We start from the raw sequence: 26000 nt of genomic DNA on the forward strand, positions 1-26000 counted from the left end.
GCCACCGTGACAAGTGGGGAGTGAGAGAGACTGAGTATGGCAGAATGGATGGTTAGGGGCTGTGGAAGGCAGGTTGGGGGTGGTGGAGGGTGTAGACAGAACAGTCCGACTGGCAATCACATGCTGGGAACCTGGTCATGAAATGTTCTGCACCTCCATTAAAGGATACTTGGGGTGTGGTGGAGGCTTCTTACCAATTTGGGCCAGGGTTAATACTGAGGATGATGAATCTTCCTAAACTCTTTAAACTGAGAATCCACTGCAGCAATCCCCATTAATCCTCATCCAATCCCCAGGTTGATATTCTCACCAGGTCATGGTCACCGTACAGCAACCAGCCCATCCCCACCCTCCCACTTAATCGTCTAATTCCCACTTCCAATTCACACACTTTTCACTCGGCCTATGTTGAAAGCAACATACATTCCTTGTTTCTGTTTCCAAATATTCCAACCCCACTTGGAATACTGTGTGCAATTCCAGTCACCCCATCACAGGAAGGATATGCATGCTTTGAAGAGGATAAAGTGGCTTACAGGATGCAGCCATTTTTAAAGAGGAGCGACTGCGCAGGCAGGGGCTGTTTTCTCTGGAACGTTAGAGACTGAGGAGAGACCTGATGGAGGTTTATAAAACATGACATAGGGTGGGCAGCAGGGCCGGAATAAGGCCAACTGATGCCCTAAACACAACCCAATAATGGTTCCCCCTTGATCCTTCCATTCTCTAATTGACAAGAGATTAAGACTCAATAAGTGCTGAATGTGTAATAATAGATTAAAAATTCAGTTTTCTTCCAGGCCCACAACTATATTAATATAACCTGTATATATAAAAATGTTTTTTTGTTGTGGGGGGGGGCTTTTTATGGGGCCCTAGTTCAGCTGCACCATGGTAAATCTAGCACTGGAAAAAACTCTGTGGTGTCCTCTTCCCTTGAAGCCCACGTCGGCTGCGGGCAACTGTGGTCAAGGGAGCTCGCAGTAGGCTGATAACTGCTGGAGATTGGCTTGAAGGGGTACCAAGTGTAGAAACCAACATGCAAAAGGGTGCTGAGGGCTTTCTAATCACAATAGAGGTTCTGACCTAGTGCTCGGGTTCCTGATGGTTATGACTGGACTCTGGCTGCAGAGGCTGCGTGAGCACTGGAGATGAATGCATGGACACTTGCTGACTCTGGAGTGGGGAGGGGGGGGAACTCTCTTTTGTTGACTGTCATGTGTGCCGGGAAATTTCAGCTGATGGTGAATCTGTTTGCCTTACGGTAGACTTAAGGAAATTTTGTGATATTACATTTTCTGTTTTGAATATCACACTGACTCATACCGATGTTGTTTATAAATGTAAGCCTTGTTCTATTGTAGCAGATTCCTTTTAACTGCTTAGCTTAATCTGCACGGACAGTTGTCTTGGTATATGCCCATTATGAAGGATTTTATTTGAAGATGGAATTTGATAAATGAGAGAGGCATGAAGCTTATATTTCAGTCCTTGCTCAGTAATCCTTGCACCTGGCTACCTGCCCAAATGATGATTGTCTTCATCTTCCAATAAACAGTTTGACCCAGCATCCATGTGTACTGGGTCAAATACCCATTTTGTTTCTCCCAGGCAATTCGCTTCTATTGCAAGCCCCAATCTGCTGAATATTTAACCCCTTGAGCTCTAATATCTTCAGTGATCACAAATCCCAGGAAGCACACTGGACACGAGATTCCTTCTGCTGATGCTTTCTTCAGCTAGATGTACATCACTTTTTGGTGAAACTAACAGCAGGATAATTTCACCTCATGGGTTTTATCATAGAGCGAATATTGATCATGGTTTGAATTAAAGGAAAATGTAAAGACCTTTAGTATTTGCACAGTGGCCCTGAAATTGGTTTGTGACCAACTCTGGGTTGGAATCCTACAGCAGTCCAATAGCTACATCAAAACTGGTGCAGAATTGTGTTGTCAGAATGTGAGTGATGACCAGGAGAAGGGTGGATAGCTCTGGAGGTAACAAATAAGACAACATTCAAGTGGTTCAAGTTGTCTTACCTGCCCTGTTCATCCCTTGCAATCATCAGCCTCATGTTATTGGATGAAGAGGCAGCTCGAAGGATTTCCACTGCACTAGAAATGAGAAAGATTAATAAATCTAGGAATATCATATGTTGATAGAGCTTTCTGGCTATAAGGAGCCTGAGCTCCTAGTTCCAAACTTCCGATATGATTAGGAGGCGCTTTAGGCTGATAAGATTGTAGCTGATTTAATTATTAAGTCTATTTGAATTTTCTTTTCTCTTCCCCCCCCCCAACCCTCAATTTTCCATTAGCCCAAAAAATCTGTCCATTGAATATACTTAATGACTCAAATCTTTGGAGTAGAAAAGTATATGCATTTACAACCCCCAAAAATAATTTTTTCCTCATTGAATGATTCTTTATCTCGAGATTCTGATTGAAAGGCTTAAAGGGTCTGGAATTTTTAAAGTGAATTCTGGAGAGCTTTTTGATCCAATAGGTCAGTAATACAGAGAAGGGACAGTGTGGGATCTACTGTTTGGAATGAGGCTGGAAGATAGAGGATCATTTCTGTAGTATTAAAGTTGTTATTGGAAAAGAATAAGGATAGTCTGGAAATTAAGGATCCGAATTGAGGGGAGGCACTTCCTATGTGGATCTCAACCTTTTTCGGTCTAAAGCCCACCTGGCTTCCGGCCTCACATGCCATGGCTCACCAGTGGCCATGACTGAGCAATGTTTTCAAGTTAAAGACAGCACTATAAGAAACATCTTTATCTAATTTAAATTATTTTATTTAATATTTTTAAAGAAACATGCTGTGGCCTACTGGTTGAGAACCCTTAGCTCCTCAGGGATTGGTAGAGGCAGGTACTCTCATGTCATCCAAGAGTTATTTAGATGAACACTTCTCACAAACCTCACTCATTGTAGTCCTTGCACTTCTCTATCTGCACTTTCTCTGCACTTTTGTATTCTGCACAACCTTGTACTACCTTGTTGTATGTATGGTTTGATTTACTGGAATCGCATGTAAACAAAGTTTATCACTGCATCCCAGTACTCATGTCAATAATAAACAATTCAATTCAAAATACCATGGTATTAAAGGTTGGAAAATGGGATGAACATGGTGGCCAAAGAGTGGCTGTCAAGTTCTTTACCAGGGGACATGTCCTAATCACACCCACCTAGTCAAGCCCACTCAGAATGTAATGCATTTCAATGAAATCACCTCACATTCTTCTAATATCAGATATATGGTCCCATTTAATGAATCTTCATGCTGTCAGGCTGAGGAAACAAAAGGAGTCAGACTATGCATCTGTGGACCAGTATGGGTGTTCTCCTTGTGGAACAGTGTGGCCTTAACAAAAATATCTCACTTAAAGGTTTCAGAACACACACACAATCGTATATACATTTCATATCTAAAAGCTCAGAGCATTTAATAATTAAAATCTGTATGCAAAACAGGGCTGATAACAAGACAGTTCTTTTCATAAATGTGCTTACTGTACCTTTCATTTGTCACTCCAACCAGACTATCACCATTAACCTCAAGAATCTGGTCTCCTGGTTGCAGACGACCTATAAATTAAGGAATAAAAGAATAATGCAGAATATTTAGAAACCTTGGTTTATTATTTCAAAATTTACAATGCATTTTTAAAAATAACAATATCTTTATTGAAAGGACACAAGAGAGACAGCTGCTGGAATCTGGAACTAATAATGAACTCTAGGACGTACAGCTTATGTGGAGGCCTTTGGATGGCCACGCCTCGGGTCGAGACCCTGAATCGGGATCGGGTGTGTAACGGGGAGATAGACAAAATAAAGAGGTGATGGGGAGGAGGCAGGAGCTGGTAAGTGATAGGTGGATCCAGGTGAGGAGGAGTTGACAGGCAGAAGGAACCAGGCAAGGAGACAGGCATCACTCACCATCAACTGAAGCAAGGCCACCAGGCAGAATCCTCTTCACATACAGGCCATACTCCTCCCTGGTCAGTTCCTTCACTCCTCCGATAACTTTAATTCCTGCAAAGACGTTTTAATCATCTTCAAACCTTCAGTGGTGTGATTTCAACAATGCACATATTGGGTGCAGATTATTTAATATCTAAAAATAGCTTCCAACTGATTCTTGAAATAAACACAAAAGAAACAAAAAACTGTAGATGCTGGAATGTTGAGAGAATAAAGAGAAACTGGAGTCTTGATACACTGACTGACCATTTCTATACATTGATGACGTCTGATTCGTTGAGTCCTCCCTCACCCACCACCAGCTTTCCTTTGTTCACTTATTCTTGAGATGACTTTGTTGTCTTTTTGTTGCATCTGCAAATTCTCTTTGAGAATGAGGTTACAATCTTTCTTTAATGAGTTCTCAGAGACATACATCATAGGAGCAAGACCTTCAGCCCATCTTGTCCATGTTGACCATTGTGTGTTCACCCCATTTGATTACATTTCTGTGCCCTGGCAATTCAAGTGCTTTTCTGGATTCTTCTTCAATGTTGTGGGAGTTCCTACTTCCACCACCTCCTCTGGAAGTATGTTCCAGATTCCTATCATGCTCTGCATGTAAAGTATCCCCTCCTCACATCTCCTCTCAACCTTGAACTTCTTGCCTTCAACCTATACCCTCTTCTTTGAGGCACTCTCATGGGCAAGTTGATTCTTCCTATTGAACCTCTCTGTTCCCCTCATCATTCTGAGTATCTATCAGGTCACCTCTCAGTCTCCTCCACTCCAGGGAGAATAAACCCAGCCTACTCCTTCACTCTGAATTCTTCCAATCAAGGCAACTGTGAAACACAAAAAAATTTTATTCCAAAGGCCTCAAAGCCCTTTGTTTCTTTCTCGACAATAGACGCAATCAATCCCCCTCCACCAGCACCCTCCTCCATATGGCAGAACTTTGTTCTCACTCCCAATAACTTCTGCTTTGACTCATTCCACTTTCTCCAAGTCAAAGGGGTAGCATAGTTACCTGACTGGGCCCCAGCTATGCCTGCCTTTTTGTTGATTATGTGAAACAATCAATGCTGCAAGCCTACACAAGCAAGGCTCCTCAGCTCTTCCTCTGTTATATCACTGACAACTTTGGTGCTGCCTCATGCACCTATGATGAGTTCGTCGACTTTATCCACTTTGCTGCCAACTTCCACTCTGACCTCAAATTCATGGTCCATCTCTATCAACACTCTCCCTTTTCTCGATCTCTCTGTCTCCATCTCAGGAGACAAACTCTCGAGAGGTATCTTCTACAAACCCCCCAACTCCCACAGCTATCTCGAGTAAAGGTAAAGGTTCCATTATTGTCATATAATACCACACTTAAAATGTAACATACATGAAATTCTTTAACTTTGTCTACTGCAAGGAAGACAGAGAGTCGGGACTTTGTCCAGCGCCCCTCACAGAAATGAGGCCCCAACGAGGAACAAACTCACAACCCCTGGTTTACAAGACCAGTGCTTTAACCACTGAGCGATCGGAGCCTCTAACCACTGAGCGATCAGAGTACACCTCTTCACTCCCTGTCCCCTGTAAGGATTCAATTTCTTTCTGTTAATTCCTCTATCTCCGTCGCACTGCACCCAGCACAAAGTCTTCCATGCCAGATCATCAGAAACATACTCCTAAAAACATGATAACCTCTCTACCACCTTCAACTCAGTCCTCAACCGGAATATCCTCTAGCTATGCATCTGCCCTGCACCCACCCCCCCCCAACCACTCATCACTCCCATGCACACCAAGGACAGGATTCCCCTTGTCCTTACAACCTTATAAACAATTGGTTTGGTCACATCTGGAGTATGTGGGCACTTCTGGTTTCTTCCTGAAAGTTGCATTCCAAACCCTTCACCATCCTAACTTGCCTTCAGTGTCTCTAGGTCAAAATCCTGGAACTTTCTCCTTAACATTCTGGATATACCTACATGTCAAGGACTGCAGTGGTTTAAGAAAGGAGGTCACCATCCTGTCCTCAAGGACAATAGAGATGGGCAATTAAATACTAGGTTAGCCTGCAATGTCCACATCCTGTCAGCTTTCTATAGGAGCTCTATTGAGAACATCCTGGCTGGCTGCATCACCGTGGTACGATTGTTGTAGAGCATTGGATTGGAGGTCAATCTACAGGATTATAAGAGGGGTGGAGAAGATCACCGGGGTCTCCCTCACCCCGATCGACGTGATTTAGAGGATCGTTGTCCGAAGAGGGCTTGCAAAATCATTAGGAATTCTTACCACACTTCACACAGCATTTTACAGTTACTCCCATTGGGAAAGAGTTACAGGAGTATCAGAGCCAGAACCACCAGGCTGAGAAACAGCTTCTTCCCACAGCAGTGAGAACGCTGAACGACTGATGAACTGCTCACGCTGCTCATATAATCCTTCCAAGAATCTACTATCATTTAACAACATTTATTTATTTTTATAAATGTACTGCATATAAGTCACTTGCAAATATATAAAGTCTGTATATGTGTTTGCACTGTGGATTGAAGAACGCCTTTTTATCCAGTTGTACTTTACAATTGTATGTCAATAATAAACTGGAACTTGAATTAAAAATACACTACAGGAAGGACATGATTGCACTGAAGAGGGTGCAGATGAGATCGCAAAACACAGAAATGCTGGAGTAACTCAGCCAGTCTTGCAGTGCCCTTAGGAGATAAAAATATATCACTGTATATATCTGATATGATATATGTTTCAGTTCTGAGCTCTTCCTCAAAATATGAGTGAAGAAACACAGTATCTGAATTAAAGGCTGGGCAAAGAAAGGGGAAGAATGGGAGGGGGCAGAGTCCAGACCAACAGACAAAGGGTGTTAATTGGATATGATAAGAGGAACAGTGGGAATTGATTTTGGTTCTTGAAAGGAGAGAGAGGGAGACAGAGTTAGAGGAAAGGAGACAGAGGAAGAAGATGTGGGGAGAGTTTAATGGAAACCAGAGAAGTCAATGTTAATGCCATCTGGTTGAAGGGTGTACAGATGGAAGATAACATGTTGTTCCTCCAATTTGCTAGTGGTCTCAGTCTGCCAGTGCAGACATGTCAGCAAAGCAATGGGGTAGGGAAATTAAATGGGTGGCTATTGCGGTGGACAGAGCCGAGGTGTTCAACTAAGTGATCTCCCAAACTGTGCCCAGTCTCTCCGATGTAGAGGGGTCCTCAAGGGGAGCACTGTATGCAGTAGATGACAGTTAAATGAGAATGTGACTTGGAGATTATAATTAGATTCAGATTTCAGAGAGAAAAAAAATCAATAAATTGCAAAAGTAAGAGTCCTTAAATGAGACCCTGACTGAGTTTGTTGTTGAAGAGTCAGATAGTGGAGGGTTAGCAGCTGATTATATGGTGTGGCCAAGATGGCTTCAATGAACATCTATTGGTCTCCCTTCTTCTGGGTTGCAGTGATGTTTATGATATTATCCAGAGGCTTCTATTGGGTGTCTGAGTCTTGAATTAGGATAGGATCAGCATCAGTCACAATTCCCACATGGTCAAATGCGGTGTCGTCATCACAGTCACCTGGTGATGGTTTCAGGAATTCAAACAGTGCTTGTGAAACCAACCCCCAGCAGGAAGTCAAACCTTGCGTAAACAACAGCTTCCACTTACACCTTAATATGGCAATAATCTTCCAAGGCACTTAATGAATCTTTAGCCCCTTTCACACTGGCACCCTGTCCCAGTAATTGATGGCCAGATTACTGGTTAAGGATCCAGTGCGAAAGCTCTTTTAATCGGCACGCAGCTGTCATCAGTTACCAGGGATGAAACTATCTAGGTAAGTTGTATCAACCCCGGCATCAGAGGACGCCTGTGTGCCAATTAGCTCAGTGTGAAGGCGACGTAGGGTATCCTGGGATAAAGTAGTGACATGTTGATTATGTTTTTGTGTGAGTGCAGGAACGTGAAGGAAACAAGATTAAAAAGGTGTAAACTTTGCCAACTTTTATAAACCTTTATAAATGATTAAAGGACCGTGGGAAAGTCACAACGGGAGAGAGAGTTGGCGGATCTGCCATCCTAGAATTCCATGTGGCAGAGAAACCCCTTCATGAGTGCACCATGAGTGTTTCGTGCATACAGCCCTTTCCCTGATGCATGGAATTCTGGGAGGGCAGGTCCGCTATCACTCTTTCCCACGGTCTTTACAAATTGAGCACTATTGCCGCTAGGACTTTCCATGGTGTTTATAAATTGTGCCGCTATAATTTCCCACGGTCTTTTATAAAATAATGAAGGTTTATATAGGTCAACATGACAACAGGGACTGAAGGGCTCATACTGTGCTGTGCATAATATTATAATTAGGCATGATTAATTTTGTTTAAATACAAGATCATAATACACTAATCAGGATTTAGGGCAGGTCCACCATGGCTAGATGTGTCACTCAGACGTCATCGGTGGAGGATAGAATCCCCTATCGCCAGGGATGCCTTGTGATGAGTGTGAAAGGACTGGTTTATAGTGGTCCACTGTGAATGGCAAAAAAAATTTCCTTAACCGGTTCACTGAATGGCCAATCTACTGGTTAGCCCAGTGTGAAAAGGGATTATGATTCACCAGAAGAAAATGTCTTCAAGTAACTAATAAAATGTATTAGATCATATGATCAAAAGTTTAATCAGTGAAAATATGTTTTAAGGGGTAAAGAGAGATGGAAAGATTTAGCAGTTGGACACTACTGATGGAACATTTAAGTTCAGGATAATCGAGGAGGCTGATTGGGTTTGGAAATCTCAGAGCGTTGCAGAGAAGTAACTTGCATTTTTACCTAAGTACATTAATGGAAGATTTCCTCCTTTGAACCATAGAGGAAAAATGTATAAACAAATCATAATGTGGACATAAGAATTCAACATGGCAACATCCAGGAGCAAGAGGGATCCTCTATTAATAAGAAGAATTAATACATGCAATTAAAATAAACACCTTCTTTTCCCCAATTGTACAGATCATTAGGTCACTTACCCAGTCCATTTTCGCAGTCTGTAAAGTCTAGGCAATGCACTCTCCGATCTACTCCATAGGGGCCCAGTACTGTCCTGGAACAGAAGAATCACACAGAGACCACACTCAGAGCTCATGTTATTTTGAGATGGAGCAGGATGAATTCACAGAAGTCATTGAATTGTATCCATATTGTGAAATTGACTCTTTGGATTCAATGGTTTAAGTTCTTTCAGAAGTACTTCCTGGACTACACCTCAGTACCTCACTTAGCCCTCAGGATGTGCTTCAGGGAAGGGGTGCAATGTAAACAGTGATTCATTAATGACAGGTTCCATCTAGCAAGTTTCCACAGATCCCATCCGCCTTAGTCTTCTGGATCAGACTATCAGGCTTATACAACAGACACTGCCTTACTCAATCATCTTTGTCTCCTCTTCAAATAAATCCCATCAAATATGTAACCTGTCCCCACAAACCCAGGCTGGCTATCCCTATTAAACCTATGCTTTCAAGATGCGAGAAGATCCTATTTCTAAGAATGTTCTCCAAGAATTTTCTGATAACTGATGTGAGGTTTATTGGGCTGGCTTGCCTCTACTGTTCTTTTCAAACACAGCAACAACTCTGAGACCTTGCCGATATTTAAGGAGGGGAAAATTTTCTATCAAGGTCCCAGCAATTTCCTCTCTTGCCTTTGTCAAAACCCTGAGATGGATCCCATCAGGCCCTGTAAATGTTCTTTAAGAGACCCAACACCTCCTTCTCAATATCAACATGCCCTAGAATATTAGCCTAGCCCGCCTTTATTTTTCTATCTTCCATGTTCTTCTCCTTGGTGAATACCAATGCAAAGTACCCGTTTTGTACTTTGCTGACTTCCTCTGGCTCCAGGCATAAATCCCCTCCTTTGTCCTTGAGTGGACCTACCCTTTCCCTTGTGACATTGTTATTTTTAATATGTGGATAAAATGTCTTGGGATTCTCTTTAATTCGACTCACTAACATCATTTAATTACTTTTATAACCCTTTTTTAAGTTCTCTCCTGCTTCCTTTATATCCTTCAAAGGCCCTGTCATGTACACAGATTGCTTTTTAATCACCCCCACATTTCCCATCAACTCCTCCCCTCCCAGATTCTACACAATAGGGGCAATTCACAGGTAACCTACCAACCCTCACACCTTTGGGGTGTGAGAGAAAACCAGAGGAGCAGGAGAATGCACAAACTCCACACAAACAACCTCCAAGATTAGGATTGAATGTGGTTTAATTCACAAAAAAAGCTAGAAAAACTCAGCAGAGTTCTTTATTCACCAATATTTTGGTCCTGAGCTCCTCGTCAAGGAAGCTATTCCCATCGGCAAAGATATACAGGAGTTTCAGAGCCGGCACCACCAGGGTGAGAATCAGCTTCTTCCCACGGGCAGAGAGACTGCTGAATGACTAAAGGAACTGTTCACACTAACGATCTGAGACTCTACTATTTACTAAAGACTATTTATTTCTTTATTTGTATTTATGTATATTTGTCCTGAATATGTATTGCTTTGCTGTGTTATGTCTGGTTGCATGTCTACGTGTTTTGCGCCGAGGACCAGAGAGTGCTGTGTTGTCAGGTTGTACATGTGCAATCGGGTGATAATAAATTTGAACTTGAACGTGGGATGCTGAAGCTGTGAGGTATCTGTTCTAGCAGGTGTGCACCATGTCACCATGATGAAGTCATAATGGGGCATAATGTTTTGTTCATCCATATCACAGGAGGAAATCCTTCATAAATATACTTTATTCACCCATAAAATCTCAAGCCACTTCCTCTCCATTTCAACCCTCTGAGCTATTCGCACACACACACACACACACACACACACACACACACACACACACACACACACACACACACACACACACACACACACACACACACACAGGGTGGCACAGTTAGCATAGCAGTTAGCGGACCGCTGTTACAGTGCCAGCGACCACGGTTTGAATCCAGCATTATCTGTAAGGAATTTGTACATTCTCCTTGTCCACGTGAGTTTCCTTTAGGTGCTCCAGTTTCCTCCTATCCTTCAAAAACATACAGGGTTGTAGGTTAATTGGGTGTAATTGGGTGGCATGGTTTTGTGGGCTGAAAGGGCCTGTTACCGGTGTATGTCTAAATTTAAAATAGAGTCTGATTTCATGCTCATCCTGAACAATTTAGTGCCCTTGTCATCAGCTGCTAAAGGCCTAAGCTCAGAAATCTTTTCACCCTTCTTTCACTCTTAAGACGGTATTTAAAATGTACCTTTCACAAAACCATAAACTGCCCTAACGACTGTTTCAATTGCTTTTGGTCAAATTTTTGGTTTAATAAAGTAACGACAAGCACCACAAGGATTTATTTGCCATGTTAAGGATGTCAATGGAAGTTGTAATCTCAAGGCCTGACGTCCCGTTGGAAGTTGGTTTCACAAACACTCCATGAAATCACCATGGCCCAATTCTCAGGTGTCCTTGATGATGACAGATTATTTGACTCTGTGATCGCTGTAACTGATATTAATCCTGTACTAACATGAGAATGTTCCAGTTTCAGAGAAGGACTGAACTCAGGTCACTACCAGAGAGCACAGAGAGTATGAAGCAATTTAATTTAAATGAATAGGCTGTTGTGAAATGAATCTGTGACTCCATAATGCTTGTACCTTTCCTCTGAGGCTTCCATTTTCTAACGTGCTGAAGCATTGAGGCTCCTGGATATGTGAAAGAAGGAAACTAGTGAAGTTTCACTTAAATCAGTGCGGACTAGAAGGGCCGATATGGCCTGTTTCCATACTGTAATTGTTATATGGTTGGACATCAGGGGTAAGGTTTTTTTTTTTTACACAGAGAGTTGTGGGTTCCTGGAATGGCTTACCAGGTGCAGTGGTAGAGACTGGAACATTAGGGGCATTTAAGAGACTCTTAGACAGGCACATAGATGAAAGAAAACTAGAGGTTTAAGAGGTTGGAAGGGTTTTGTTTTATTTTGGTCGGCACAATATCATGGGCCGAACAGCCTGTACTGCGAGGAAGTGTTCTATGTTCCAAGTTATAGTGACTATCCAAATGGCCCTTCCATAAAGTTTCATTTGTACATGCTTGATCTGTGAACTGAATGCAGAGAGCTGGATGTGAGGATTCCTTCAGCCTAACAAGGGGAGCTGCCTAAATAGATTCCACCTTGAAAGGACGTGGTAGAAACCAGTTTCAGATATGCAACTAATCATCTTAACTTAAAAACTTACCTCTGTGCATATTATGAATAAAGTATATTTTTATTCACGCTGTTTGTTGTAGCTCTACAAATCTCTGGTGAGATCACTCTTAAAATATTGTGTTCAGTTCTGGTCACCTCACATTAGGAAGGATGTGAAAGCCATGGAGAGGGTGCAGAGGAGATTTACCAGGATGTTGCCTGGATTGGAAAATAAGTCTTATGAAGCAAGGTTAGCAGAGCTGGGGCTTTTCTCTTTGGAGCACAGAAGGACGAGAGGTGGTTTAACAGAGGTTTACAAGATTATGAGAGGCATAGATAAGGCAGAGAGCCAGCACCCTTTTTTGCAGGGTGGGAGTAGCAAACACCAGAGGACATTTATACAAAGTGAAGGGAGGAAAATTTAGGGAAGACATCAGGGTTAAGTTTTTTTTTTAAACACAGAGAGTTGTGGGTGCCTGAAATGCCTTGACAGGGATGGTGGTGGAGGCTGTAACTTTAGGGGTGTTCAAGAGATTATTAGACAGGCACGTGGATGAAAGAAAAATAGAGGGTTATAAGGTATGAAGGGTTTTGTTTCATTTTATTTTGGTAGGAATATATATATATATATATAGGTCAGCACGACATTGAGGGCCAAAGGGCCTGTACTGTGCTGTCATGTTCTACGTCTTATGTTCTAAATTGAAACACTCATGTACCTACTTCTTGAAACCCGACCCCCAACCTTTCAAAGAATCCTGAATCATTGCCAAGTTCTGATTGCATTCACTGAATATTGAGGGGAGGAAAGGCCTCTGGCTGGGTTAAACAAGCAAGGCCTCATTCAAGGAACTTTACCATTTTGGAGGCCCTCATTAAAAACATTCCTTAGCCCTCCAATGCTCCACATGCTCGTCCTATCCAAGTATCGAGGAATTTCTAGGCCCAAAGATGTCGGCAACAGAAGGATTGTGTCAAAGGACACAACCAGGCTCAACTGTGGCAGAGCCACTTATCACAGAAACAATCCCAAAAGGTTAAAAGCAACATGTTGTATTTGCATAGCACCATTAACACAGTAACAGATTATGAAATGCTTTTTAAAACACCCTGTTCTAAATCATCTCAGGAATGCAGCCATGAGGGTGCACTGGATCACACTGATAATAGCATGCTGGTTTTATAGACAATCAATGACTAGTATTCGTGTCTTCTCTGTGGATTGTCACCATGGTGTGGTGGAGAAGCTTGTGTGGTCCTGTGATCCTGAGATTGATGCTGCCTGGAGCTATGCTCTTTGTAGGGCCACCCATGGTGGTAAGGTCGAGGATGAGGTCCCTGACGAAGAACAATCCAACCAAGTCCTCAGCGATGGAGCAGGTGGACGAAGTTACTCTGAACTCAGCAGCTGTGAAGGTGGCAACAAATCCATCAGCTCCAATCGTCGTGGTTTCCATGCCATTGGAATTAATTGGTTGATTTGTGAAGTGCTTCTTGGAGTGCAACATCACGTGCATCTTAAACAAATACATGCACAGGGATCCTCGCTCTGTGGATCAATGGAACGAAGGCCGTCATCCTTGACCACGAGGGATAGCCATGACAAGTGTGAGTGTACATGTCATTGTGTTGGCCTTCTTGCTGTCTTCTTGAAATCACCATCAGACTGTTAAATACCATTGTGAAAAAAACGAAATGCTGGAGGAACTCAGTTGGTCTTTTCAGCATCTATAGAAGACAAAGATATAATGTCGACATTTCCTGTGTCAAACAAACTCTTTAATCAAAAGAGCCCAGTGTTTCTCCAAAGTCATCCTGGATTTTGCAACATAATTCATCCAAATAGGAACAGGCAAGTGTAGAATTGCACTCTCAAACTCCGCCATTGGCATCACCCAAACTTCACAATTTTAGACATCTGATTACTTTCACAGTTCCAGCAACATATCTCATCATTTTAATCAGCATGTCATGTTACTGCTCACAGCAGCTGATTGTAAGGCTTTAGAGTCCATTAAAACATAATCTGTAACTTTTTTCTAGGTGCAAGAATACTAATGATATGTTTTAACGTTCAAAATATTTACTAAGTCATTGCATACTTTATATCAATCCCACACTGAGAAGGAGAAATCTGGGAAACCACATCAGTGGGCCAGTGTGGAACTGGGGAACCTAAGATCTCACACCATGCTGTCAGCTGCTGGAGACTGGCTTGTGTGGAACCAGGTATTGAGACGAGGACTCATGAGGGTGCACATGGTGAGCAGGGCTCTCAGATGCCCTCCAACACTGACAGCTTCCCAACAAACCCTCATTCAGAACCTGGTACCGAGGTGGGTGATTTGAATCTTTCGAGCTCATGGTCACTGCTGGACCAGACAGGGAGCTACGGAGGTTCGGAAGTACAGGAGGCAGGACCATCAAAAGAGGTGATGGGAACCAAGGACATTTGATGCCTCCAAACGGAATTTCTTTTCCTCTCTTTTTCTTCTTGTTAGTGGTGCCAGACTAGTAGCCTTTACAGGGCAAAGAGAGGAAACAAATTTTGTGTACATGTTAGCAAAAGAATCTTGATCAAACTGAGTGAATTGTCGATGTTTAAATGATTTTCAGTTATTGAAGTCCGGACGGCAGGACAGATTAATTTGACAGATTAATGCTTTTTGTAATAACCCACTTTAATTGAGTTCATCAAACAATGCATCACACTTACAAAATCTTTGATGTCTGAAAAACTTCCCAGTGGCCAACCATTTCAATCCCACACACCTTTCACACTGGCCTCCCTCCATGGCCTCATGTACTGCCAAACAAACTGGAGGAACTATATGAGATATTCTGTCTGTCCAACCAGACGACATTATCATCAGTTTCCATTAAACCCCTTCCTTCCCCAAGTTTCTACCTCTCCCTATCTCTCTGCCTCCTTTCCTCCAGAGAGCTAGTCCCTCCCCCTATCACTTCTCAGCTTTTTATCATCTACCACCCCACCTATTCCCTCTTACCTGTTAGCCTGTGCCCCTCCTCCTGCCCCTTCCTCCCCACTTTCTTTTTATTCAGGTGCCTTCCTGCTTTTTGCTTATACCTTGACGAGGGGCTCAGACCGGAACATTTGATTACCCTTTACTTCCAATAGATGCTGTGTTACCTGCTGAGCTTCTCTGGTACTTTTGTGTTTTCCTAATTTCAACTGAGTTCCAAATCGCTCCCCATTCACGCTGGTTAAATAACGTTTAATTAAATTCAGAAAACTTGCATCTTTTATTATTATTCCCAAATGCGGTCAGAGAGGAAATTTCATCATACCTTATTTGCTGGTTTGTGGTATCAGTGAATATATGCTGTCTTTTTCTTAGCATGTGCTGATTTACACCAACCCATACACTGACAAGTACATAACATAGCATTTCCAAATTTTACCAAAGGTATATAATCTGCAGATTAAACAGACAATATGACACAATGAAGTCTATTTTGTGCAACAAATGTGCTGTAGAAACGCTGCATCCATAGGAAGTAAAGAATATACAATGTTTTGGACCTGAGACCTTCGTCAGGAATTGTCTTGTTTACCTCCACAGTCTACTTTATACCCCATAATTTAGGTACAGTAAAACCCCTGGGATCCAGAATGCAAGCAACCAGCAGCCTCAAACAACTGGCAAAAAAACTGATGAAAATAAATTTTAATCATTAAAATAAATAACAATAAAATAATAGGTAAAAATACACAAGTTTAAAATTGTAAAAGTAAACGTTCCCTGAAATGACACATAAATCTTTGGTGAGATGGTAGCAAATATTCAGACAGCAGAGGGCCTTGGTCATGCTTTGTTTGTGCAAGCTATTTGAATAAACTTGTGTGAAACACCAATGGCAATGGACAACAGGAGGATACTGCTCGCTGTTGGGGTGACTCTTTTAAAGTGTCTCCTTATCACTGCTAAGTAAGAGTCATCCCAGTCAGACTCTATCTGTAAATTTGGAGATGAGATCGGGGTAAATTAAATGTTTTCAAAGAATATGACTGAAAATAAAGTAAAATGCTTTAAGCAATTGAAAATTGTTCAGTTAAGTATAGTTTTTTTTATTTTCTAAACTGTTTATTTTTCATGCAAGTGAATTAGTTAGGGAGCGTAAGAGTAAGTCTCAAGCAACCGGAAAATATACCTATCCACCATTTACCAATCCCTGTAGGTGCTGGATACCAGGGGTTTTACTGTATCCCCAAATCACTGTGCAACAGGAATCTGCAAAGCACGAAAATTGTTCTGTGCAACAAAAGAGAGCAGATACAAGTGAGAGGAAGTCACATCTCACTGACCACTGTGTTCACGTGTGGTCAGTTAGACAAACAAGTAGCAGTCGGGCTGTTGGAACCAGGTACTGAGAAATTAAGCAAGAATCCGAGTCAAAATTTATTGCTATGAGCAAGTCACAAAATTTGTTGTTTTACGGTAGCATCACAATGCAAACATTCGTGGAAACCACCTTACAAAAATTAATAAAAATAGTACAAGAAAAGTCAAAGTAAGGCAGTGTCTGTGGTTCATTGATCATTCAGGCATCTGATGGAAGTGGGGAAGATGCTCTCCTTGTGCCACTGAGTGCTCGTCTTGAGGCTCCTGTACCTTTTTCCCCAATGGTAGCAGAGTGAAGAGGGCATGGCCTTGGGTGGTGGAGGACCTTAAAGATAGAGGCTGCTTTCTTAAAACACCACCTCTTCTAGACTGGTGTCCTTGAGAAGTGACCTTATAGGTGGCATATAACAAGATTAAAGGATACTTATGGTTGAGAATAGCATACCGGGTTATTTTAATTCCTCCATCCAAAAATACCTACTGTACCTAATTAAATTATTACAGTGTCTTTCCTTCCACTGAAAATTATGACAGTTCATTCCAAGTATCCATCACATACCCTGTAGTAACAAAAAAACTATGAACTTTGTTGATTACCACTTTGCAATGGTCAGATATTTTGAGTGTTGAATTTACTTAAAAGTCCTAGGAAATAGAAATTCAGCTGGATCTAAACCAGGAGACTCAAATCATGGCTTGAAATTGTACCTTAGATTTTTTTCCCCCCCAGTTAAGATGACCAGTATCTGCCAAGACCTCACAGTCTGCTTGCCTACTTCAGACAATATTACAGTTAATAGGGTGGCTTTGAAAGCCTGTGGGATGATGGGCTTCATTAGTCGGGGGATTGAGTTCAGGAGTTGTGAGGTAATGTTGCAGCTCTATAAATAACTGGAGACCGTACTTAGAATATTGTGTTCAGTTCTGGTTTCCTCATTACAGGAAGGATGGAGAAGTAATGGAGAGGGTGCAGAGGAGATATACCACGATGTTGTCTAGATTGTAAAATATGTCTTATGAGGCAAGGTTAGCAGAGCTGGGACTTTTCTCTTTGGAGCGAAAAAGGATGAGAGGGGACTTCATAGAGGTCTACAAGATTATGAGAGGCAGAATAAGATAGGCAGCCAGCACCTTTTTCCCAGGGGAAGGTGTAGCAAACACTAGAGGACATCTGGACAAAGTGAAGGGAGGAAAGTTTAGGGGAGACATCAGGGGTGAGTTTTTTTTTCTACAGAGAGTATCAATGACAAAATCTGTTTAGTTTGAGCAGCTGGCTATGAATCAACACCATTGTGTGGGAGAGATATGGAGGAGCAAGTATGGTGGAGAATACAGAGAAGAAGAAACACTGCAATGTGGTTGTGAATTCTGGAGCAGGTGCAAAGGGCTGAAGTGTCTATTCCTGCTTCTGTTTTTTTTTTGTCTTGCAAATTTTATAAATAAGATTCTACCTGAGGTTTACTTATCTTGGTCTTTCCAATGGCCCCTTGCTTGTGTAGCTCCTGAAGAGGAACAGTGGAAGAATCTTCTTGCTCCTTCGTTTAAGGAAGATGTGCAGGGCACTTTTTTGTTTAAACGCAGTAAGTTCCTGAAATGAGCTGTCAGGAATAGTGATGGAAGCAGGTACAAAAGTAGCATTTCAAATGCTTCTTGAGATAGACATGAATATACTGGAAATAGGAGGATGTAGATCACATGAATCACATGCAAACAGCAAAGTTTCCCTTTAACTTGGGCATCATGTCTGTTCCTACGCTGTGCCGTTCAACGTTCTATGTTCTCTGTATTAAATGATAAGGCTTCACACTCAGATAGGTTCAGACTGTCTGTGGTCAGATCATATTTTAATGTTCTATCCAACCAGATCATCAAACCAATGTCTTAGGATCTGAAGTCACCTTTCATGCTGAGTTTTGCCAACAACTGATTATCATGTAAATAAGATAGTATTACCAGGCCTCTTTGTTTTGCTATTAAAGTACGATGCTTCTAGCGCACCAACAGAAGACAAGCAATTTGTTGCTGCTCAAATCCAGCCCCAATTCTTAGCAGATCAACAGCAACAAAGACCAGCAATAGCCTTGCTGTCACACACCCATCCTCGCATGGACATGTCTCCCAATTGCTTCCACATTGCTGTGTATTGGCTCCGAATTACCCAGGAAGAGACTGGCAAATTCATGTCAACGTGTAGGCTTTGCCATGTTGTCTTGATTTCACGGTCACAACCTTACTCTCCATTATAATACCCCACAGCAATTCATGTTCAAATTGGAAGCCCTTCCTGAGAAGACTGAAGCAGGCCAGGCTACCAGCCACGATCATGTCAACCTTCTACAGGAGCTCTATTTGAGGGCATCCTGGCCGGCTGCATCCAGCGTGCTATGGTTGCTGCAGAGCAATGGATCGGAGGCCACAGGATCATAAGAGTGACAGAGAGGACCACTACCAAAGATCTCCCTCTCCCCCACCCCCCACCCCAATTGACATGATCTACCAGGATTGTTGTCAGAAGAGGGCGCACAAAATTGTTGAGGATCCCTTCCACCCTGCACACAGCTGCTCCTTCCGGGGAAGAGATCCAGGAGGATCAGAGCCAGCATCACCAGGCTGAGGAACTGCTTCTTCCTACGGGCAGTGAAAAAGCTGAACTGCTCGCAATGACCCTGTGAAACTCTCATAGTCATGAGTATTTATTTATTTGTACATATGAATACTTGCCTGTATATGTATTGTTTGTCTTTATGTATGTTATGCCTGGTTGTGTGTCTGCGTGTTTTGCACTGAGGACCAGAGAATGCTGTTTCGTCGGGTTGTACTTGTGCAATAAATGTCTTCACTAAGCTCTGACTCCATCCACACTTGTGCATCAATGATACATCTATCTTCACATTGTTTCACACTGCTAACATCCCAACTGCAGATAGTCACGTATTGGATACACCTATTTGTTGGATTTATTTTCAGAATACATTTAAATTTTACCATTGATAAATGACATTAGATTTGGGTGCTGCAGGATGGATGGGTCCCTGGTTGCTAGTGGAGGGAGTGGTGAAAAGTAACAGCCTCCACTTTTATCAGCAGTAGTCATCTTCATAAAGACACCTGAAGTATCCTTACTGCCATAATGGCCTGGCCGTTACATGTTGTCATAATTCCATTCAGAAGCCATTGACATTGGTCATCAACCTTTCACACTAGCCCAACACGTATCTCACTTTTATTCTCCCCACATTACCAGCAGCTGCCCCCAGATTCTACCCCTCATCATCAAGCTAGGACCAATTTCAGGAGGAAGTCAGGGGAACACGACCCAGTCCTCATTGAGGGCTCAGTAGTGGAGAGGGTCAAGAACTTCAAATTCCTGGGTGTCAACATCTCCAATGATCTTCCCTGGAGCCTCCATATTAATGCAGTCACAGAGAAGGCTCACCAGCAGCTATACTTTGTGAGGTGTTTGAGAAGATTCAGTACATTACCGAAGACTCTCGGAAACTTCTACAGATGTTCCATGGAGAGCATTCTGGCTGGTTGCCTCACTGTCTGGTATGGAGGTGCCAACTCTCAGGACAAGAATAAACTCCAGAGGGTTGTTAACTCAGCCTGCGACATCACGGACACCAGACTTCACTCCATCGAGGATGTCTACATAAGGTGATGTCTTAAAAAAGCAGCCTCTATCCTCAAAGACCCTCACCACCGAGGCCATGCCCTCTTTGCTCTGCTACCATCAGGGGAAAGGTATAGGAGCCTAAAGACGAGCACTCAGCATCACAAGGACAGTTTCTTCCCCACTGCCATCAGATTCCTGAATAATCAGTGAACTAAAGACACCGCCTTATTTTTTGTGCCCTTTTATTGTTATTATTTTTTTATATATAGTTGTAAGCTGGTTATAACACGCATATTTACACTTTGATGCTGCCGCATCAAATTTCATGACTTGTTCGTGACAATTAATCCTGATCATGATTTACTATGGCTAATTAACCTACTAACTCATCTCTAGGATGTGGGAGGAAAGCCACACTTAACAGGGATAGCATGCAAACTCCATAAAGACAGCACCAAGGGTCAGGAATGAATGTGGGCGACAGAAACTGTATTAGCTGGGCCCTCTGTGCTGCTCATGAAGGATTAACCGATAACGAATTTGAACCCTAGATGAGAGGCCACTGCACCCGGCAGTCCTGGAATGGATTTCTAGGTCCATTTGTGGTCTTATTTATCACCTTTATTTATCACCTGACTTTACATTAGGTTCAGGCAGAGTAGAAACATGTTTTCCAGCTGCCTGACAGTGGAATTTTGGCCCATGTGACTTCCCTGACGTTCGCACCACTACGTATCCATCCTCGGTACTGTAATTGACTCATGATGGAGTGCAATCACTAAATTGGCAACAGAGACTGACAAATGCACATTCTTGTCCAGAGCTTCCAACCTAATACTTAATAAGGTCCCATCATAATGAATATCAGCATTTTTAACCAGGAGAGTATTACATTCTCAGCTCATTACAGATGAGCTGAGAATGGTGCTCAGCAGCTTCATGCATAGATTAAAAACAGTTCAATTTGATGGCAAATTTGGCCCCTCCCCCACTACCATTTTGATCAGGCACCTGCCCACATTTTGCTCATGTCTTCATGAAGTGTTCAAGCCCGAAACGTTGGTTATGTATCTTTATCTTTGCTACACAAAATACTCTGCTTTACCTGCTGAGTTTCTCCAGCAAACCTCACACTGTCTGCAAATTTTCATTGTCAGTTTGTGAGAGGTTTATTGCTGCACTATTAGGAATAATAAAATGTGCAATTAATACTTGCTTAGCACCAGATAATCTCATCGCTGTCTATAAATGCAGTGACATGTAATCTATACCAACATTTCAATTCAGCGCTGAGAGTGTGCTGTAGTTTTGAAGGTTCTTCCACTCAGATACAGCATTAAACCAGGATCCAAATATCAGTGATAAATCACAAAAGTCCGCCAGCACAGTGATTGAAGTAAAAACACAATGCTGGAGAAACTCAGCAGGTCGAACAGTGTACTTTTTATAACAAAGGAAAAGATACATAACCAATGTTTCGGGCTTGAGACCTTCATCAAAGTATGAGCTAAGTGTAGGCAGGTGCCCGAACAAAATATCAGTCTTAAGAGTGCTGGTTTGAAGAGCAAAGTATTCTCACTGGTAACCTGAACAAATTAATGAGACAATCAACAATTCATTATCACATTGAACTGCCCCATTTCAACGGTGACTAAATTTCAGGTATTTCATGGGCTGTAAAGTGTTTTGGAACTCATACCAGATAAACACAATTTCTTTTGCTCATTATTGGACCCATGGTAGGTTTCTTCCAAGACAAGGCTCTGCTTATCCTGTTTTGCAGCAGAATTGGTAGGCACAGAGTCGCATCAGAACAAATTGAGTCAAGGGGCATGACCCCCAATGGGCTAAGTGTGCATTAACGTCCATGATTCAACTATTTGCCAAACAGTTCGAGAGGCTTAAAGTTCATTCTGCAGTTGTATTAAAATAAATTAGCAAACTATTTTGAATTGTTAATTTATGCAAATTTAAGTATGTAATAGTAAATTGGTAGGCACAGCTGATCATCACTTCTGGTGGCAGAAAATGAGTTCCAGTGAGTTGGCCACTGACATTATAGAGAGACCCCACAATCAGCTTCAGTGGCAACTACAGGTATTGCCTGCATGTCACCGACAGAGAAAATGACATCGACCCGAAGACCTGGGAAAATGAAAAAGACAGAGGAAGAGATTTCCCCAGTACGTCTGGCAGAACTGGCCAATACGGGATCTTAAGTTGGTTTTGCCATGATATGCCATCTTGATGGAGGAACTGAAGCCATTCAATCTAAACTTTGATGAATAATTTAAACAATGATCAACTGGGAGAAAGGAAGTCACATCCTGCTTTTATATGGTGGAAGCCAAATCCCACCACTTTGCCACACTCAATTTTTAAAGTTAGACACCCAGCACGATAACAGGTCATTTCAGTCCATGCCGCCCAATTAACCTACACCTCTCCCCCCTGCGTACATTTTAAACGGTGGGAGGAAACCGGAGCTCTTGGGGAAAACCCACGCAGACACGGGGAGAAAGCGCTCTGTACCAACTCCTGACAGACAGCGGGGGGTTCAAACCCCAGGTCCCGATCGCTGGCGCTGTAAAGGCGTTGCACTGACCGCTGCGCCAACTTTGGCTTGGCTTCGCGGACGAAGATTTATGGAGGGGTAATGTCCACGTCTGCTGCAGGCTCGTTTGTGGCTGACCAGTCCAATGCGGGACAGGCAGACACGGTTGCAGCGGTTGCAAGGGAAAATTGGTGGGTTGGGGTTGGGTGTTGGGTTTTTCCCAAAAAAAACCACTGAAATATTGAATGGGGAAATGGTGTTGAGTCAATAGTGGAGTAAAATAGGAAAATCTGCAGATTCTGTTATTGAAATAAAAACACAAGGCTGGAGGAGCCCGGGTATAGCAAAGATAACCAATGTTTCGGGCCTGAGCCCTTCATCGAGATCTATTGGATAAAGGTGGCGTGTTACAGCGCCAGTGACCCGGGTTCGAACCCGGCGCCCTCTGTAAGGAGTTTGTTCTTTCTCCCCGTGTTTATGTGGGTTTCAAAACATCCGTGGGAGGGGGGGGGGTGTTGGAGGTCAATTGGGCGGCACGGGCTGGAAGGGCCCGTCTAAATTTAAAATGTTAACGACGCACACGGGATAACATCTTCAGGGTAGGTAGATAGAGCGCAGGGTTTTGCAGAAGATGGAGTAAAACAGAGGCCGTGACTGAAGTTAAAAGCACCACGCCGGGGAAACTCAGCAGGACTTTATAGAGCAAAGAAGGAGATCAATGGTGGGAGTCCTCAACCTGCCTGTGAGATGAACGGGTTTGGGGGAAGAGGAACAAATGGTGAGATGGAGTGGCTCTGTCCAGATACATTTGACCTGATTGATTTCCCCCTCCAAGTCACTCAGCCTCATTCGAGAAGCCACGCACCCTCCCATCCATTCCCTCCGCCGCCCAGAACCCTTCCTTTGCCTCTCCGTCCCCAGTCCGTGGCACCGACTGTTAGTGGATGGCACTGTCTTCGAGATCCATTCTCTCGACTTCAGTGGAATGAGAGGGAGAGAAGAATGCGAGTTCAGAGTTATCTTTGCTATATAAGTTATGCAGTGTGACCTGCTGAGTTTCTCCGTTTTACTCCCTCGACAATGTCTGCAGGTTTTCGTGTTTTACTACTATATGTTCCATTACTTTAATTATGGGCAGAATTAGAGTGAACACACAGAAGATCGATGAAGAAATGAAAGCCACTATGCAGAACGATGCAATGTGGGTAGCTGGACACTCTTCAGAGCAAGGGTGAATTCTCACCAAGGATGTGAGCTTCCAAAATACACCGGGGCGTGAAAATCGAGCTCCCGGCTCCGGCTGAACAATCAGAACAAAATAAACCCCCCCCCCCCCCCCCGCTGTTTCAATCATAGCAAAACTGAAGCCCTCGGCAGCTTTAACATTGGTTTCAACAGAATTGAAGACTGATTTGACATGAAAACCCAACGGAACAGCCGGTGGACAGTTCGACTTGTTACCTGCTAATAATCACAGCTCCCTTGTAGAGGACTGAAAAGGTTGGCATCTCGTTCAGAATCCTGTCCCGGCAACACACACATTCATCAGGAAGACGGCGGGGGGGGGGGGGGGGGGGGGGTGCAGCAGGAAGCTGAGAGCCAATGCCAATACAAGGCTGAAGCTTTAAACCCAACTGGACCATGTGACAGTTCTTAGGGATGTTTAATACGTCTAGATTTAAGTGGAGTTCATCCACGTTATCACTATCTTCGCGAATAGATTAAGCTGGTGCAAGAAGCAAATCCTGTGTGGCAGAGCATTCATTGCCGGTGATACGAGGGCAATGCAAAAGGTGAAGAGCACTCCCCCACCCCCACCCCCAAAACCCGGTGATCCTGCTAAAAGCTTCCTGGTGTGGCAGCAAATGACGCGTGGCTGTACTTCTCAGATCTCAAGATCCCGGCTGCAGCCCGGCTGACACAGAAACACGGGCTAAGTCCCAACCTCGTTCCTGGCGCTCGTCCAGCATTTCTTTCTCTACACTTCTTTGCCCAGTCAGGAAGTTATTCCGGGAATTGCTTGCACTTTTCCTCTAAGTGTGTAGTTTTATTTTGTCCTGAATGTGCACAGGCCCTTGATAGTTCGAAGAAACGGGGACCCGAGTGACAGAAGATTTGCCTCCCATAATTATTTCATCAAGATGGGAAGGTGAGTTGCAGAAACGCAAACTTGTGTTCAAGGTGGAGGACGTGTTCCATAAAAAGCACAAGGGCTGGAGAAACTCAGCAGTGTACTTTATAGAGCAAAGGTAAAGAAACCAATGTTTGATTGAACCCTTCATCAAGGTATAGACAAAATGTCAACGCCTTGATGAAGGGCTCAAGCCCGAAACGTTGGTTATCTTTGCTATATAAATTATGCACGGATGGCAGTCTCTTCAATCTGAGGCGCCTGCAAGCTCACACCAAGACACAAGAGAAACTTGTCCGTGAACTACTCTTTGCAGACGATGCCGCTTTAGTTGCCCATTCAGAAGCCAGCTCTTCAGCGCTTGACGTCCTGCTTTGCGGAAACTGCCAAAATGTTTGGCCTGGAAGTCAGCCTGAAGAAAACTGAGGTCCTCCATCAGCCAGCTCCCCACCATGACTACCAGCCCCCCCACATCTCCATCGGGCACACAAAACTCAAAACGGTCAACCAGTTTACCTATCTCGGCTGCACCATTTCATCAGATGCCAGGATCGACAATGAGATAGACAAAAGACTCGCCAAGGCAAATAGCGCCTTTGGAAGACTACACAAAAGAGTCTGGAAAAACAACCAACTGAAAAACCTCACAAAGATAAGCGTATACAGAGCCGTTGTCATACCCACACTCCTGTTCGGCTCCGAATCATGGGTCCTCTACCGGCACCACCTACGGCTCCTAGAACGCTTCCACCAGCGTTGTCTCCGCTCCATCCTCAACATCCATTGGAGCGCTTACATCCCTAACGTCGAAGTACTCGAGATGGCAGAGGTCGACAGCATCGAGTCCACGCTGCTGAAGATCCAGCTGCGCTGGATGGGTCACGTCTCCAGAATGGAGGACCATCGCCTTCCCAAGATCGTGTTATATGGCGAGCTCTCCACTGGCCACCGTGACAGAGGTGCACCAAAGAAAAGGTACAAGGACTGCCTAAAGAAATCTCTTGGTGCCTGCCACATTGACCACCGCCAGTGGGCTGATATCGCCTCAAACCGTGCATCTTGGCGCCTCACAGTTTGGCGGGCAGCAACCTCCTTTGAAGAAGACC

General features: G+C 43.3%; 1 protein-coding gene across 1 annotated transcript in view; it reads right to left on the minus strand.

The window, feature by feature from the left end:
• The window catches only part of LOC138747140 (syntaxin-binding protein 4), a 77274-nt gene extending 52968 nt beyond the window's left edge, over positions 1-24306 (minus strand). The window contains exons 1-5 of the mRNA XM_069906109.1: positions 24225-24306; positions 9021-9094; positions 3954-4049; positions 3530-3599; positions 2043-2117 (exon numbers count right to left, since the gene is read on the minus strand). Coding sequence (XP_069762210.1) covers positions 2043-2117; positions 3530-3599; positions 3954-4049; positions 9021-9094; positions 24225-24271 — 362 coding nt within the window. The 5' untranslated portion in view covers positions 24272-24306. The remainder of the gene's footprint in view (positions 1-2042; positions 2118-3529; positions 3600-3953; positions 4050-9020; positions 9095-24224) is intronic.
• Positions 24307-26000: the final 1694 nt, after the last annotated feature.

Source organism: Narcine bancroftii, chromosome 12 (genome assembly GCF_036971445.1).
Source record: "Narcine bancroftii isolate sNarBan1 chromosome 12, sNarBan1.hap1, whole genome shotgun sequence".
NCBI classification, from domain to species: Eukaryota; Metazoa; Chordata; class Chondrichthyes; order Torpediniformes; family Narcinidae; genus Narcine; species Narcine bancroftii.